This window comes from Pristiophorus japonicus, chromosome 7, assembly GCF_044704955.1.
Source record: "Pristiophorus japonicus isolate sPriJap1 chromosome 7, sPriJap1.hap1, whole genome shotgun sequence".
In the NCBI taxonomy this organism is placed as follows: domain Eukaryota; kingdom Metazoa; phylum Chordata; class Chondrichthyes; family Pristiophoridae; genus Pristiophorus; species Pristiophorus japonicus.
In genome coordinates, this window is record NC_091983.1 from 129,252,337 (window position 1) to 129,268,142 (window position 15,806).

General features: G+C 47.3%; 1 protein-coding gene across 1 annotated transcript in view; it reads left to right on the top strand.

Annotated features, from left to right (window-relative positions):
- Nucleotides 1-7,530: 7,530 nt before the first annotated feature.
- gopc (golgi-associated PDZ and coiled-coil motif containing) overlaps nt 7,531-15,806 on the top strand; it is a 59,862-nt gene continuing 51,586 nt past the window's right edge. The window contains exon 1 of the mRNA XM_070885320.1: nt 7,531-7,944. Coding sequence (XP_070741421.1) covers nt 7,699-7,944 — 246 coding nt within the window. The 5' untranslated portion in view covers nt 7,531-7,698. The remainder of the gene's footprint in view (nt 7,945-15,806) is intronic.

Genomic DNA, 15,806 nt, shown 5'->3' on the forward strand with positions numbered 1-15,806 from the left:
GATGTCATAGCAGCGCATTTGGAAAGGAGTGACATGATAGGTCTAAGTCAGCATGGATTTGTGAAAGGGAAATCATGCTTGACAAATCTTCTGGAATTTTTTGAGGATGTTTCCAGTAGAGTGGACAAGGGAGAACCAGTTGATGTGGTATATTTGGACTTTCAGAAGGCTTTCGACAAGGTCCCACACAAGAGATTAATGTGCAAAGTTAAAGCACATGGGATTGGGGGTAGTGTGCTGACGTGGATTGAGAACTGGTTGGCAGATAGGAAGCAAAGAGTAGGAGTAAATGGGTACTTTTCAGAATGGCAGGCAGTGACTAGTGGGATACCGTAAGATTCTGTGCTGTGGCCCCAGCTGTTTACATTGTACATTAATGATTTATACGAGGGGATTAAATGTAGTATCTCCAAATTTGCAGATGACACTAAGTTGGATGGCAGTGTGAGCTGCGAGGAGGATGCTATGAGGCTGCAGAGCGACTTGGATAGGTTAGGTGAGTGGGCAAATGCATGGCAGATGAAGTATAATGTGGATAAATGTGAGGTTATCCACTTTGGTGGTAAAAACAGAGAGACAGACTATTATCTGAATGGTGACAGATTAGGAAAAGGGGAGGTGCAACGAGACCTGGGTGTCATGGTACATCAGTCATTGAAGGTTGGCATGCAGGTACAGCAAGCGGTTAAGAAAGCAAATGGCATGTTGGCCTTCATAGCGAGGGGATTTGAGTACAGGGGCAGGGAGGTGTTACTACAGTTGTACAGGGCCTTGGTGAGGCCACACCTGGAGTATTGTGTACAGTTTTGGTCTCCTAACTTGAGGAAGGACATTCTTGCTATTGAGGGAGTGCAGCGAAGGTTCACCAGACTGATTCCCGGGATGGCGGGACTGACATACCAAGAAAGACTGGATCAACTGGGCTTGTATTCACTGGAGTTCAGAAGAATGAGAGGGATCTCATAGAAACGTTTAAAATTCTGACGGGTTTAGACAGGTTAGATGCAGGAAGAATGTTTCCAATGTTGGGGAAGTCCAGAACCAGGGGTCACAGTCTAAGGATAAGGGGTAAGCCATTTAGGACCGAGATGAGGAGAAACATCTTCACCCAGAGAGTGGTGAACCTGTGGAATTCTCTACCACAGAAAGTTGTTGAGGCGAATTCACTAAATATATTCAAAAAGGAGTTAGATGTAGTCCTTACTACTCGGGGGATCAAAGGGTATGGCGAGAAAGCAGGAATGGGGTACTGAAGTTGCATGTTCAGCCATGAACTCATTGAATGGCGGTGCAGGCTCAAAGGGCCGAATGGCCTACTCCTGCACCTATTTTCTATGTTTCTATGTGACAGTTGGTGCAGATTTAGTGGACCTCCTCCTGTTCTAAGTCTTTCCCTTTTGTTGTGGGCCAATTTCTTCTGCAAAGATGAAAATAGAACTTTTCACACATGGTGCGCTTTTGATGGGTGGGACAAATACAGATGTTCACATTTTCAATTGCAATTCAATTTAAAGATGAAGATATTACTCACTACCTGACCAACGTCCTGCCAATTCTTTTTGCACTGGCTTCCAGATCTTGCAGTATTCACCCCTGCAGAGTATTCTTCTGCAACTAGGTTCCAGCTTCTTCTCATTTCCTTGGGTGAAACTTTTGTGGGACCACTCTTACTGATATCCAGCTCCAGCCATTTCTCCTCAATTACAGTCACTAGTTTCTCCACTTCTCATGGAGGAAATTCTTTGTTCTTGTCGCACGCTCTTGCGTCATTCGTGTATTGGACTTACACTCAGGTAATGTTCAAAAATCACAGTTCTCACCTTTTTTTCCACCTATCAATCGTCGGAGAGGCAGGAGTTCAGAGCAGCGCGAGTCCGGGGAGTTCTGGAGGCCTATAAAGGCTCATCAATCGTCGGAGAGGTGGGAGTTCAGAGCAGCGTGAGTCCGGGAAGTTCAGGAGGCCTATAAAACCCATCAATCTTCGGAGAGGTGGGAGTTTGGAGCAGCGCGAGTCCGGGGAGTTCGGGAGGCCTATAAAGGCCCATCAATCGTCGGAGAGGCGGGAGTTCGGAGCAGCGCGAGTCCGGGGAGTTCAGTGGCCTATAAAATCTCATCAATCATCGGAGAGGCCAGACGGTGCAGCTGCAGCAGGGGCAGAAGGTAAACAAAGAAGTAGAAAGAAATCAAACGGTGACATCACAGCCAAGGGGATAAGTGATTGGCTGGTGATTGGTGAGTAGTTTTTCTTTTTCATTTCTTTATCAGTAGGCAACCCTTTAGCATTGTTGTTGTCAAATTAAGTTAATCTAAGGGTTAAGTCATGGCAGGAGAGCTCGGACACGTGTTATGCTCCTCCTGTGCTATGTAGGAACTCAGGGACGCTTCCAGTGTCCCTGATGACTACATATGCGGTAATGTATCCGCCTGCAGCTCCTGACAGACTGCATTGCGGCACTGGAGCTGCGGGTGGATTTACTCTGGAGCGTCTGCGATGCTGAGATGTCGTGAATAGCACGTTTAGTGAGTTGGCCACACCACAGGTAAAGGGTACACAGCCAGATAGGAGATGGGTGACCAACAGGAAGAGCAGTGGAAGGAAGGTAGTGCAGGGGTCCCCTGCAGTCATCCCCCTGCAAAACAGATACACCGCTTTGGGTACTGTTGAGGGGGATGACTCATCAGGGGAGAGCAGCAGCAGCCATGTTCATGGCACCAGGGGTGGCTCTGCTGCACAGGAGCGCAGGAAAAAGAGTGGGAGAGCTATAGTAGTAGGGGATTCTATTGTAAGGGGAATAGATAGACGTTTCTGTGGCCGCAATCGAGACTTCAGGATGGTATGTTGCCTCCCTGGTGCAAGGGTCAAGGATGTCTCGGAGCGGGTGCAGGACATTCTGAACAGGGAGGGTGAACAGCCGGTTGTCGTGGTGCACATTGGTACCAACGATATAGGTAAAAAACGGGATGAGGTCCTCCAAGCTGAATTTAGGGAGCTAGGAGTTAAATTAAAAAGTAGGACCTCAAAGGTAGTAATCTCAGGATTGCTACCAGTGCCACGTGCTCATCAGAGTAAGAATTGCAGGATAGCGCAGATGAATACGTGGCTTGAGGAGTGGTGCAGAAGGGAAGGATTCAAATTCCTGGGACACTGGGACTGGTTCTGGGGGAGATGAGACCAGTACAAACTGGATGGTCTGCACCTGGGCAGGACTAGAACCAATGTCCTAGGGGGAGTGTTTGCTCGTGCTGTTGGGGAGGGGTTAAACTAATATGGCAGGGGGATGGTAACCTATGCAGGGAGACAGAGGGAAGTAAAATAGGGGCAGAAGCAGAAGATAGAAAGAAGAAAAGTAAAAGTGGAGGGCAGAGAAACCCAAGGCAAAAATCAAAAAGGGCCACATTGCAGCAAAATTTTAAAAGGGACAAAGTGTGTTAAAAATACAAGCCTGAATGGATCTGTGCCTCAATGCGAGGAGTATTCGTAATAAGGTGGACGAATTAACTGCACAGGCAGCAATCAATATAATATAATTGGCATCACAGAGACATGGCTCCAGGCTGGGAACTCAACATCCAGGGGTATTCAACATTCAGGAAGGATAGACAGAAAGGAAAAGGAGGTGGGGTAGCGTTGCTGGTTAAAGAGGAAATTAACGCAATAGTAAGGAAGGACATCAACTTGGATGACGTGGAATCTGTACGGGTGGAGCTGCGGAATACCAAAGGGCAGAAAACGCTAGTGGGAGTTGTGTACAGACCACCAAATAGTAGTAGTGGGGTTGGGGACAGCATCAAATAAGAAATTAGGGATGCGTGCAATAAAGGTACATCAGTTATCATGGGTGACTTTAATCTACATATAGATTGGACAAACAAACTGGTAACAATACGATGGAGGAGGATTTCCTGGAGTGTATTAGGGGTGGTTTTGTGGAACAATATGTCGAGGAACCAACTAGAGGGCTGGCCATCCTCGACTGGGTGATGTGTAATGAGAAAGGACTAATTAGCAATCTTGTTGTGCGAGGCCCCTTGGGGAAGAGTGACCATAATATGGTAGAATTTCTTATTAAGATGGAGAGTGACACAATTGATTCAGAGACTAGGGTCCTGAACTTAAGGAAAGGTAACTTCGATGGTATGAGACATGAATTGGCTAGAATAGACTGGCAAATGATACTTAGAGGGTTGACGGTGTATAGGCAATGGCAAACATTTAAAGATCACATGGATGAACTTCAGTAATTGTACATCCCTGTCTGGAGGAAACATAAAACGGGGAAGGTGGCTCAACCGTGGCTAACAAGGGAAATTAAGGTTAGTGTTAAATCCAAGGAAGAGGCATATAAATTGGCCAGAAAAAGCAGCAAACCTGAGGACTGGGAGAAATTTAGAATTCAGCAGAGGAGGACAAAGGGGTTAATTAAGAGGGGGAAAATAGAGTATGAGCGGAAGCTTGCCGGAAACATAAAACTGACTGCAAAAGCTTCTATAGATATGTGAAGAGAAAAAGATTAGTGAAGACAAATATAGGTCCCTTGTAGTCGAATTCAGGTGAGTTTATAATGGGGAACAAAGAAATGGCAGACCAGTTGAAGAAATACTTTGGTTCTGTCTTCACGAAGGAAGACACAAATAACCTTCCGGAAGTACTGGGGGACCGAGGGTCTAGTGAGAAGGAGGAACTGAAGGATATCCATATTGGGCGGGATATTGTGTTAGGGAAATTGATGGGATTGAAGGCCGATAAATCCCCGGGGCCTGATAGTCTGCATCCCAGAGTACTTAAGGAAGTGGCCCTAGAAATAGTGGATGCATTGATGATCATTTTCCAACAGTCTATCGGCTCTGGATCAGTTCCTATGGACTGGAGGGTAGCTAATGTAACCCCACTTTTAAAAAAAGGAGAGAGAGAGAAAACAAGTAATTATAGACTGGTTAGCCTGACATCAGTAGTGGGGAAAATGTTGGAATCAATAATTAAAGATGAAGTAACAGCGCATTTGGAAAGCAGTGACAGGATCGGTTCAAGTCAATATGGCTTTATGAAAAGGAAGTCATGCTTGACAAATCTTTTGGAAGTTTTGAGGATGTAACTAGTAGAGTGGACAAGGGAGAACCAGTGGATTTGGTGTATTTGGACTTTCAAAAGGCTTTTGACAAGGTCCCACACAAGAGATTGGTGTGCAAAATTAAAGCACATGGTATTGGGGATAATGTACTGACGTGGATAGAGAACTGGTTGGCAAACAGGAAGCAGAGAGTCGGGATAAACGGGTCCTTTTCAGAATGGCAGGCAGTGACTAGTGGAGTGCTCAGTGCTGGGTCCCCAGCTATTTACAATATATGTTAATGATTTAGATGAAGGAATTGAGTGTAATATCTCCGTGTTTGCAGATGACACTAAACTGCGTGGCGGTGTGAGCTGTGAGGAGGATGCTAAGAGTCTACAGGGTGACTTGGACAGGTTACGTGAGTGGGCAAATGCATGGCAGATGCATAATAATGTGGATAAATGTGAGGTTATCCACTTTGGGGCCAAAAACATGAAGGCAGAATATTATCTGAATGGTGGCAGATTAGGAAAAGGGGAGGTGCAACGAGACCTGGGTATTATGGTACATCAGTCATTGAAAGTTGGTATGCTGGTACAGCAGGCGGTGAAGAAGACAAATGGTATGTTGGCCTTCATGACTCGCTGATTTGAGTATAGGAGCAGGGAGGTCTTACTGCAGTTGTACAGGGCCTTGGTGAGGCCTCACCTGGAATATTGTGTTCAGTTTTGGTCTCCTAATCTGAGGAAGGACGTTCTTGCTATTGAGGGAGTGCAGCGAAGGTTCACTAGACTGATTCCCAGGATGGCTGGACTGACATATGAGGAGAGACTGGATCAACTGGGCCTTTATTCACTGGAGTTTAGAAGGATGAGGGGGATCTCATAGAAACATATAAAATTCTGATGGGATTGGACAGGTTAGATGCAGGAAGAATGTTCCTGATGATGGGAAGTCCTGAACCAGGGGACACAGTCTAAGGATAAGCCATTTAGGACTGAGATGAGGAGAAACTTCTTCACTCAGAGAGTTGTTAACCTGTGGAATTCCCTACCGTAGAGAGTTGTTGATGCCAGTTCATTGGATAAATTCAAGAGGGAGTTAGATGTGGCCCTACGGCTAAGGGGACCAAGGGGTATGGAGAGAAAGCAGGAAAGGGATACTGAGGTGAATGATCAGCCATGATCTTATTGAATGGTGGTGCAGGCTTGAAGGGCCGAAGAGCCTACTCCTGCACCTATTTTCTATGTTTCCATGTTTCTATGTTATCCAGCACTCCTTTCCGCTCCCTCAGCCACACAAAAATCACTACTTAGACTTTATCTTTATATATGGTCCATTGCCAATGATACTGAAGATACTCTCCCTTTAATTGGCCGATTGCTGAGCTTCCTGCTCCACTGCGCATCTGCTCACACTGAAACGCATATTGCGCATGCACTCAAACTGACATGCGTCCTGCTGCCAGCACTCCACGAGATGCTGGGCCCAAGTCCTGTCGGCTGCACTGAGCATGCGCGGCCGAAGCTCCGCCCCCCGTAGGCTCTGCAGCGCCATGCCGATGGAATCGGACGACGATGGATTGGCCAAATTACCAGGTACATTTTTGACGATTTTCTGACTCAAAAAGTTGGCGTGCCACCCCTAACTACGCCGCTCTCAGTGGCTGGGCAAATTTGTGCCCAAAAAGTTTGTATGCAGGTACAGCAAGTAATTAGGAAGGCAAATGTAATAAAGGCCTTTATTGCAAAGGGGATGGAGTATAAAAGTAGGGAAGTCCTGCTACAACTGTACAGAGGATTGATGCGACCACACCTGGAGTACTGCGTACAGTTTTGGTCTCCGTATTTAAGGAGGGATATACTTGCATTCGAGGCAGTTCAGAGATTTGCTAGGTTGATTCCTGAGATGAAAGGGTTGTCTTATGAAGAAAGGTTCAGGAGGTTGGGCCTATACTCATTGGGGTTGAGAAGACTGAGAGGTGATCTTATTGAAACGTGTAAGATTCTGAGGCGGCTTGACAGGGTAGAAGCAGAGAGGATGGTTCCCCTCTTGGGGGAATCTAAAACTAGGGGGCATAATTGCAGAATAAGGGGCTGTCCATTTAAAACGGAAATGAGGAAGAATTTCTTCTCAGTGAGTCATGAATCTTTGGAATTTTCTGCCCCAGAGAGCTGTGGAGGCTGGGTCATTGAATATATTTAAGGTGGCGATAGACAGATTTTTGAATGATAAACAAGTCAGGGGTTATGGGGAGCAGGCAGGGAAGTGGAGATCACCCATGACCTTATTCAATGGCGGAGCAGGATCGAGGGGCCAAATGCACCCATTATGTTCTTTTGTTGAAGCAGAATGTGAGAGACAGGCGGGTGTGAGTGACAGCTGTGGGCGGGGATTCTGACCAAGCGTCAGCCTGCCAGCTGCTTCCGCTCTCCATGGTAACCGCTCGATCGCTCGCTGGCTCCGCGGCGGCGCTACAGTTGTGGCAGGCAGGCGCAATCGAGCGCCGGCTCCTTAACAACCGGAACTGGAGGCGGCGACAGTGCGAAGGGAATAGGCCGACTTCAACCGTCACTCCTTCCAGCCCGCCCGCACGCAGCCGCCCCGCTCGCCCTCCGCAGCCCGCCCATCCGTCCCAGCGACAACCATGGCCTCCTCGGCCGGTGGCTCTGTGCCGTCCATGGCCGGCCCGTCCATGTTCCGCTGGCTGGAGGTGCTGGAGAAGGAGTTCGACAAGGCCTTCGTGGACGTGGACCTGCTGCTGGGGGAGATCGACCCCGACCAGTCCGAGATCACGTACGAGGGGCGCCAGAAGATGACGGCGCTCAGCTCCTGCTTCGCACAGCTGTGCCACAAGGCGCAGACCGTCTTCCAGATCAACCACAAGCTGGAGGTGAGAGCAATGTGACTGCAGATAGAGGCCGTGCACCAGGTCATCCCCTGACTGGGGGTGATGTCTCAATAGAAATCATGGACCAGATCATTACTTAACTGGGGATCAGGCTAATACATTAATATCTCAATATAGACTGTGTACCTGACAAGGGGTGCGGGACAGTGTATTAAATATTTAAATATTCATGTCACAGATCAACCCCTGACTAGAGGTGAGGGCAATCATGGTTTATTAGCGTCTAAATAGAGCCCGTGTACCACATCAACTGCTGAATAGAGATGCAGGCAAACATACAATATTAATACCTGTCATCATCATCATAGGCAGTCCCTCGGGAATCGAGGAAGACTTGCTTCCACTCCCAAAGTGAGTTCTTTGATGGCTGAACAGTCCGAAACAAGAGCCACAGACCCTGTTACAGGTGGAACAGACATTCGTCGAGGGAAGGGGTGGGTGGGGCTGGTTTGCCGTGTGCTCTTTCCGCTGCCTGCGCCTGACCTCTTCACGCTCTTTGCATTGAGACTCGAAGAGCACAACGCCCTCCTGGATGCACTTTCTCCACCTCGGGCAGACTTTGGCCAGGGTCTCCCAGGTGTCAGTGGTGATGTCACACTTTACCAGGAAGGCTTTGAGGGTGTCCTTATAGTGTTTCCGCTGCCCACCTTTGGCTCGTTTACCATGAAGGAGCTCCGCATAAAGCATTTGTTTAGGGATTCTTGTATCTGGCATGTGAACTATGTAGCCTGTCCAGCGAAGCTGATCGAGTATGGTCAGTGCTTCAATACTGGGGATGTTAGCCTGGACGAGAACACTGATGTCGGTGCGCCTGTCCTCCCAGGGGATTTGCAGGATCTTGCGGAGACATTGTTGGTGATATATCTCCAGCGACTTGAGGTGCCTTCTATACATCGTCCATGCCTCAGATCCATACAGGAGGGCGGGTATTACTACAGTCCTATAGACCATGAGCTTGATGGTAGATTTGAGGGCCTGGACTTCAAACACTCTTTTCCTCAGATGGCCGAAGGCTGCACTGGCGCACTGGAGGCGATGTTGAATCTCCGCATCAGTGTCTGCCTTTGTTGATAAGAGGCCCCCGAGATATGGGAAATGGTCCACGTTGTCGAGGGCCGCGCCGAGAATCTTGATGATTGGAGGGCAGTGCTGTGCGGCGGTGACAGGCTGGTGGAGGACCTTTTGTCTTACAGATGTTAAGCGTAAGGCCCATGCTTTCATATGCCTCAGTGAATACATTGGTTATATCCTAGAGTTCAGCCTCTGAATGTGCGCAGACGCAGGCATCGTCCGCATACTGCAGCTCAACGACAGAGGTTGGGGTGATCTTTGACCTGACCTGGAGGGTGGTGTAGGTTAAACAACTTCCCACTGGTTCTGTACTTTAGTTCCACTCCAGCGGGGAGCTTGTTGATTGTGAGATGGAGCATGGTGGCGAGGAAGATTGAGAAGAGGGTTGGAGCGATGACTCAGCCCTGTTTGACCCTGTTCCGGAAGTGAATTGGGTCTGTAATGGATCCATTGGTAAGGATCACGGCCTGCATGTCATCGTGAAGCAGGCGAAGGATGTTGACAAACTTTTGGGGGGCATCCGAAATGGAGGAGGACGCTCCATAGACACGGTTGACAGTGTCAAAGGCCTTTGTAAGATCGAAAAAGGCCATGTATAAACACTGGCGCTACTCCCTGCATTTTCCCTGCAGCTGTCGTGCTGCAACGATCATGTCCGTTGTGCCCCGTAGGGGACGAAATATGCATTGTGATTCTGGGAAGAGCTCCTCGGCCACGGAGAAGACCATTGAGGAGAACTCGAGCGACAACTTTCTGAGTGGCTGATAGCAGGGCGATTTCCTCTGTAGTTTACAGTCGGACTTTTCCCCTTTTAAAAAAAAATGGTCACAATCACTGCATCTCTGGGATTTCCTGGCATGCTCTCCTCCCTCCAGATGAGAGCGATAAGGTCATGTATCCGCGCCAACAGTGCCTCTCCGCCATACTTTAGCGCCTCAGCAGGGATTCAATCCGCACCCGTAGCCTTGTTATTCTTGAGCTGTTTTATGGCTTTGCCTACCTCGTGCAACATTGGAGTTTCACTGAGTTGGTGACTGGTCGCATGCTGCGGGATGGAGTCGAGAACCCTCGAGTCAAAGGCAGAGTCTCGATTGAGGTGATCTTCTAAGTGCTCCTTCCATCGGGCCCTAACTGCCTCGGTGTCCTTGATGAGTGTTTCCCCATTCTTGGCCAGAGTGGGGTGGGGCCTTGGGAGTTTGGATCATAGGTGGCCTTGGCTGCAGGGAAGAATCCTCACATATCGTGACTGTCTGCCAGTTGTTGTATCTCCTGTGCTTTCTCCATCCACCACCTGTTCTTTAGGTCTCGGGTTTTTGTTGGACCTGAGCCTTGAGCCATCTGTGATGTTGTTTTGCAGCTCCCGAGTTGGGTTGTTGCTTGAGGCTCAGAAATGCTTTGCCCTTGCGATCTATTAGGTCTTCGATCTCCTGATCATTTTCATCAAACCAGTCCTGATGTTTTCTGGTTGAGTGACCAAGTGTCTCTGGTTGAGTGACCAAGTGTCTTTTCACAGGCACTGGTTATAGAGGCCTGAAGGGCAGACCAAGCACTGTGGGCATTCAGCATCTCCAGTTCATCAAGGTACGCCAGATTGGCTGTGAGGCGTTGGCTATATAGAGCTCTCTTAGCTGGGTCTCTAAGTGCCCTGGCATTAACTTTTTTGCGGCACTGCTTCTGCTGTCCCCTCTGCTTTGGGGCAATGTTAATATTGATGATGGATCGGATTAGGCGGTGATCCGTCCAGCAGTCATCAGCTCCTGTCATGGCGCGGGTAATGCGCACATCCTTGCGATCCCTGGCCCGGACAATGACATAGTCGAGCAGGTGCCAGTGTTTGGAGCGAGGATGTTGCCACGATGCCTTGTATTTGTCCCTCTGGTGGAACAGGGTGTTGGTGATGAGGAGTTCATGTTCTAGACATTTTGTCAGGAGTAGGGTACCACTGGAGTTGGCTTTCCCTACCCCCTCTGTGCCAATCACGCCTCCCCAGAGGGCCGTGTCTTTGCCGACCCCGGCATTAAAATCATCCAGGAGGATCAATTTGTCACCCGTGAGGACATTGGACAAGGATGTCTCGAGGTTGGAATAAAAACCCTCTTTAGCCTCATCCGTTGCACCGAGTGTAGAAACGAATGCACTGATGGACTGTAGCACATTGGTTCCGGGATAGGGTAATACAAAATCGTGAGGTGTTCGCTAACCCCACAGGGGGGAGTCTTTGAGACGGTTGACCAGCTCATTCTTGACGGCAAAGCCGACTCCATGAATGCATCGTTCTGCCTCTGATTTCCCTTTCCAGAAGAAGGTGTGACCTCCACCATGTTCCTTCAACTGGCCTTCCCCTGCCCGCCGGGTGTTGCTTAGGGTGGCGATGTCAATGTCTGATTAGAGACGGTATAAGATCAAACCCTGACTGGGGATGAGAGCTAGTACAAAATAATTTCTAAATAGAGACTGTGTATCAGATCAACCTCTGACTTGAGGTCAGATCAAATATTAATATCTAAATAGAGACTGTCAGATCAACCCATGAATGGAGATGGAAACAGATATAGGTTGTTAGAATATAAATACTTGAAGTCACTGCAGAGCATTGATCTGCACCACAAATAGAATACTGACTACATAGCCAAAATCAATAGAGTATTGGTTGGAATTCATGTTTTAATTTTACAGTGTTCTGGTCATGCCACAACTGGAGTATTATGTCTCATTCTGGCCACTGTGACACATGCAAGCCCTGGAGACTGTTCAGAGAAAAGGCATTGAGCTGGTGCTTACCATCAGAGGACAAAGTTATGAGCAGTAATTGAACAAATACTTTGGTTCTGTCTTCACTAAGGAAGACACGAATAACCTCCCGAAAATACTAGGGGACCGAGGGTCTAGTGAGAAGGAGGAACTGAGGGAAATCCTTATTAGTCAGGAAATGGTATTAGGGAAATTGTTGGGATTGAAGGCCGATAAATCCCCAGGGCCTGATAGTCTGCACCCCAGAGTACTTAAGGAAGTGGCCCTAGAAATAGTGGATGCATTGGTGGTCATTTTCCAACATTCCATGGACTCTGGATCAGTTCCATAGACTGGAGGGTAGCTAATGTAACCCCACTTTTTAAAAAAAGGAGGGAGAGAGAAAACAGGGAATTATAAACCAGTTAGCCTGACATCAGTAGTAGGGAAAATGCTGGAATCAATTATTAAAGATGTAATAGCAGCGCATTTGGAAAACAGTGACCGGATCGGCCCAAGTCAGCATGGATTTATGAAAGGGAAATCATGCTTGACAAATCTTCTAGAATTCTTGGAGGATGTAACTGGTAGAGTGGACAAGGGAGAACCAGTGACCAGTGGATGTGGTGTATTTGGACTTTCAAAAGGCTTTTGACAAGGTCCCACACAAGAGATTGGTGTGCAAAATTAAGGCACATGGTATTGGGGGTAATGTATTGACGTGGATAGAGAACTGGTTGGCAGACAGGAAGCAAAGAGTGGGAATAAACTGGTCCTTTTCAGAATGGCAGGCAGTGACTAGTGGGGTACCACAAGGTTCAATGCTGAGACCCCAGCTATTTACAAAATATATTAATGATTTAGACGAAGGAATTGAAGATAATATCTCCAAGTTTGCAGATGACACTAAACTGGGTGGCAGTGTGAGCTGTGAGGAGGATGCTAAGAGGCTGCAGGGTGACTTGGACAGGTTAGGTGAGTGGGCAAATGCATGGCAGATGCAGTATAATGTGGATAAGTGTGAGGTTATCCATTTTGGTGGCAAAAACAGGAAGACAGATTATTATCTGAATGGTGACAGTTTAGTAAAAGGGGAGGTGCAACGAGACCTGGGTATCATGGTACACCAGTCATTAAAAGTAGGCATGCAGGTACAGCAGGCAGTAAAGAAAGCAAATGGCATGTTGGCCTTCATAGCGAGAGGATTTGAGTATAGGAACAGGGAGGTCTTACTGCAGTTGTACAGGGCCTTGGTGAGACCACACCTTGAGTATTGTGTGCATTTTTGGTCTCCTAATCTGAGGAAGAATATTCTTGCTATTGAGCGAGTGCAGCGAAGGTTCACCAGACTGATTCCCAGGATGGCAGGATTAACATATGAAGAAAGATTGGATCGCCTGGGCTTGTATTTACTGGAGTTCAGAAGAATGAGAGGGGATCTTATAGAAACATAGAAAATTCTGATGGGATTGGACAGGTTAGATGCAGGAAGAATGTTCCCGATGTTGGGGAAGTCCAGAACCAGGGGTCACAGTCTAAGGATAAAGGGTAAGCCATCTAGGACCGAGATGAGGAGAAACTTTTTCACCCAGTGAATTGTGAACTTATGGAATTCTCTACCACAGAAAGTTGTTGAGGCCAGTTTGTTGGATATATTCAAAAGAGAGTTAGATATGGCCCTTACGGCTAAAGGAATCGGGGGTATGGAGAGAAAGCAGGAAAGGGATACTGAGGGAATGATCAGCCATGATCTTATTGAATGGTGGTGCAGGCTCGAAGGGCCGAATGGCCTGCTCCTGCACCTATTTTCTATGCTTCTATGTCTCATTTTCCTCTATAATGTCATCTTGGTTTTCGGTAACTTTATAGAGGTACATGAGATAGTAAATGTCAGATGAAATGTACTTCAAACAAAACAGTGAGAGTATGTCAAGGGGATACAGATTCAAACTAGAAAAAGGCTAATTTAGGACTCCTATGAGGAAGTCTTCTCCACACAAAGTGATCAGCATTAATTTCCAAGTAGGATAATAGAGGTGAAAACAATGGAATCAACAACAACTTGCATTTTTAATGTATAAAAACATCTTATGGTGCTTAACAGTGAAGTGAAGAGAGAGGGAGGGGTATACACAAAAAGCCAGTGTCCGGGATGGAGAGTTCTGGTGGGCAGGTTGAGTTGCAGACCATGAAGTAATGTAAACATGCGGATGAGAATTTAAAATTTGATGCTTTAGTGACTGGGAACCATTGTCGGTTAGCGAGTATAGGGTGATGAGTGCATGGGACTTGGTAAGGGATAGGATGTGGGCAGCAGAATTTTGGATGATCTGAAGTTTATTGAAGGTGGAGGACGGGAGGCCAGCTAGGAGAGCATTGGAATAATTAAGTCTGGAAGTGACAACGGCATGGATAAGGGTTTCAGCAGCAGATGCCCTGAGGTGGGGCAGAGGTGGGCCATGTTAGAGGTGGAAGTAGGTGGTCTTTCTGATAGACAAGATATTGGGTCAAAAGGGCAGCTTTGGGTCAAATAGGATACCAAGGTTATGAGCAGTCTGGTTCACCCTGAGACAGTGGCTGAGGGGGGTGGGTGGGGAACAGGATCAGAATCGGTAGGAAGGATATTAAGCTTATGTGATGGGGCCAAAGATGATGGTTTCGGTCTTCCCAATGTTTATCTGGAGGAAACTCAGTCTTGCTACTCACCACGACTGGATATCGAACAAGCATTCTGACGACATAGAGGCAGTAGTGGGGTCGAGCGAAGTGATTTAGATGGCACCAGTGTACATGTTGCCATGGTGCAGTATGTCGATAAAGAGGTGGAGCGGGTCAAGGATAAGTACTTGGGGGTGGGGTGTTGGGGGAGATTGATCAAGAAACAGTTGTATCCTTTGATAGGAGAACCTGTAGTTCTTTTGGGGGTGCAAGAATGGAGATAGTCCGAATAGCCTTTCTCGTCTGCATCTAGCTTGTGAATAGTGATCAAGAGATGGTTGAAGACAAAGACATAATTTTATTTTAGTGTGAGTATTACCATGTAATCATGTAGATCAGCAAGTACTTAAAAGTTATCCAAAGGAAATAAGCCTTTTTGATTGAGTCTAAGCCTCAAGTCATCATAAAGATAAATGACTGTAACATGGGTGCTTGTTTGTTTATTTTTCTGTAAATTTTAATGCAAAAGCTGTAGTGTAACGCTAGTCAGGAGGTGATCAGATTCCTTAGTGAACTGAAGCCACTATGGGACCTCGGGTAGGCTTGGGCTTAGCACTGGATGTATTGTATCTATCCAGCCTGCTGCAAAACTACATTTTTAAAGTATTAGGCTGTTCATGGGACTACCTGGAAACTTGCACAGCTCAGTGTGAAGTTTTTTTAATGTCAGGAGAAAATGAATACCTCACTTGCTCTCAACCTTTTCAAAAAAATGATCTGTGGGTGTGGAGCAGAGCTTATTTACCACTGATGCTAATGTGAGATGTAGCTGAAAGTATAAATTAGGTTTGCTATCTGCATTACACTATACTGATCAAGCTCCCAGCTGATTCTGCCAAATCCATTCCCTTGGCTGTGGTTTCGCTAGATAGTAGGTAGGGACAGTGGGAATCTCATTCAGCCATTCATGCGTGTCACTAATTAGATGACGAGGCATTTGGTTACCTTAAGAGAGTCTTCGTTACTCTCTACGAGACTCCCTAAGCAAGCGCTCTACTCGGAACTCCTACACGGCAAGCGAGCCCCAGGTGGGCAGAGGAAACTTTTCAAGGACACCTTCAAAGCCTCCTTGGTAAAGTGCAACATCCCCACCGGCACCTGGGAATCCCTTTCCCAAGACCGCCCAAAGTGGAGGAAGTGTATCCAGGAGGGTGCTGAGCACCTCGAGTCTCGTCGCCGAGAGCATGCAGAAATCAAGTACAGACAGCGGAAGGAGCATGCGGCAAACCAGGCTCCCCACCCACCCTTTCCTTCAACCACTGTCAGCCCTACCTGTTACAGATACTGTAATTCCTGCATTGGACTGCGCAGTCATCTGAGAACTC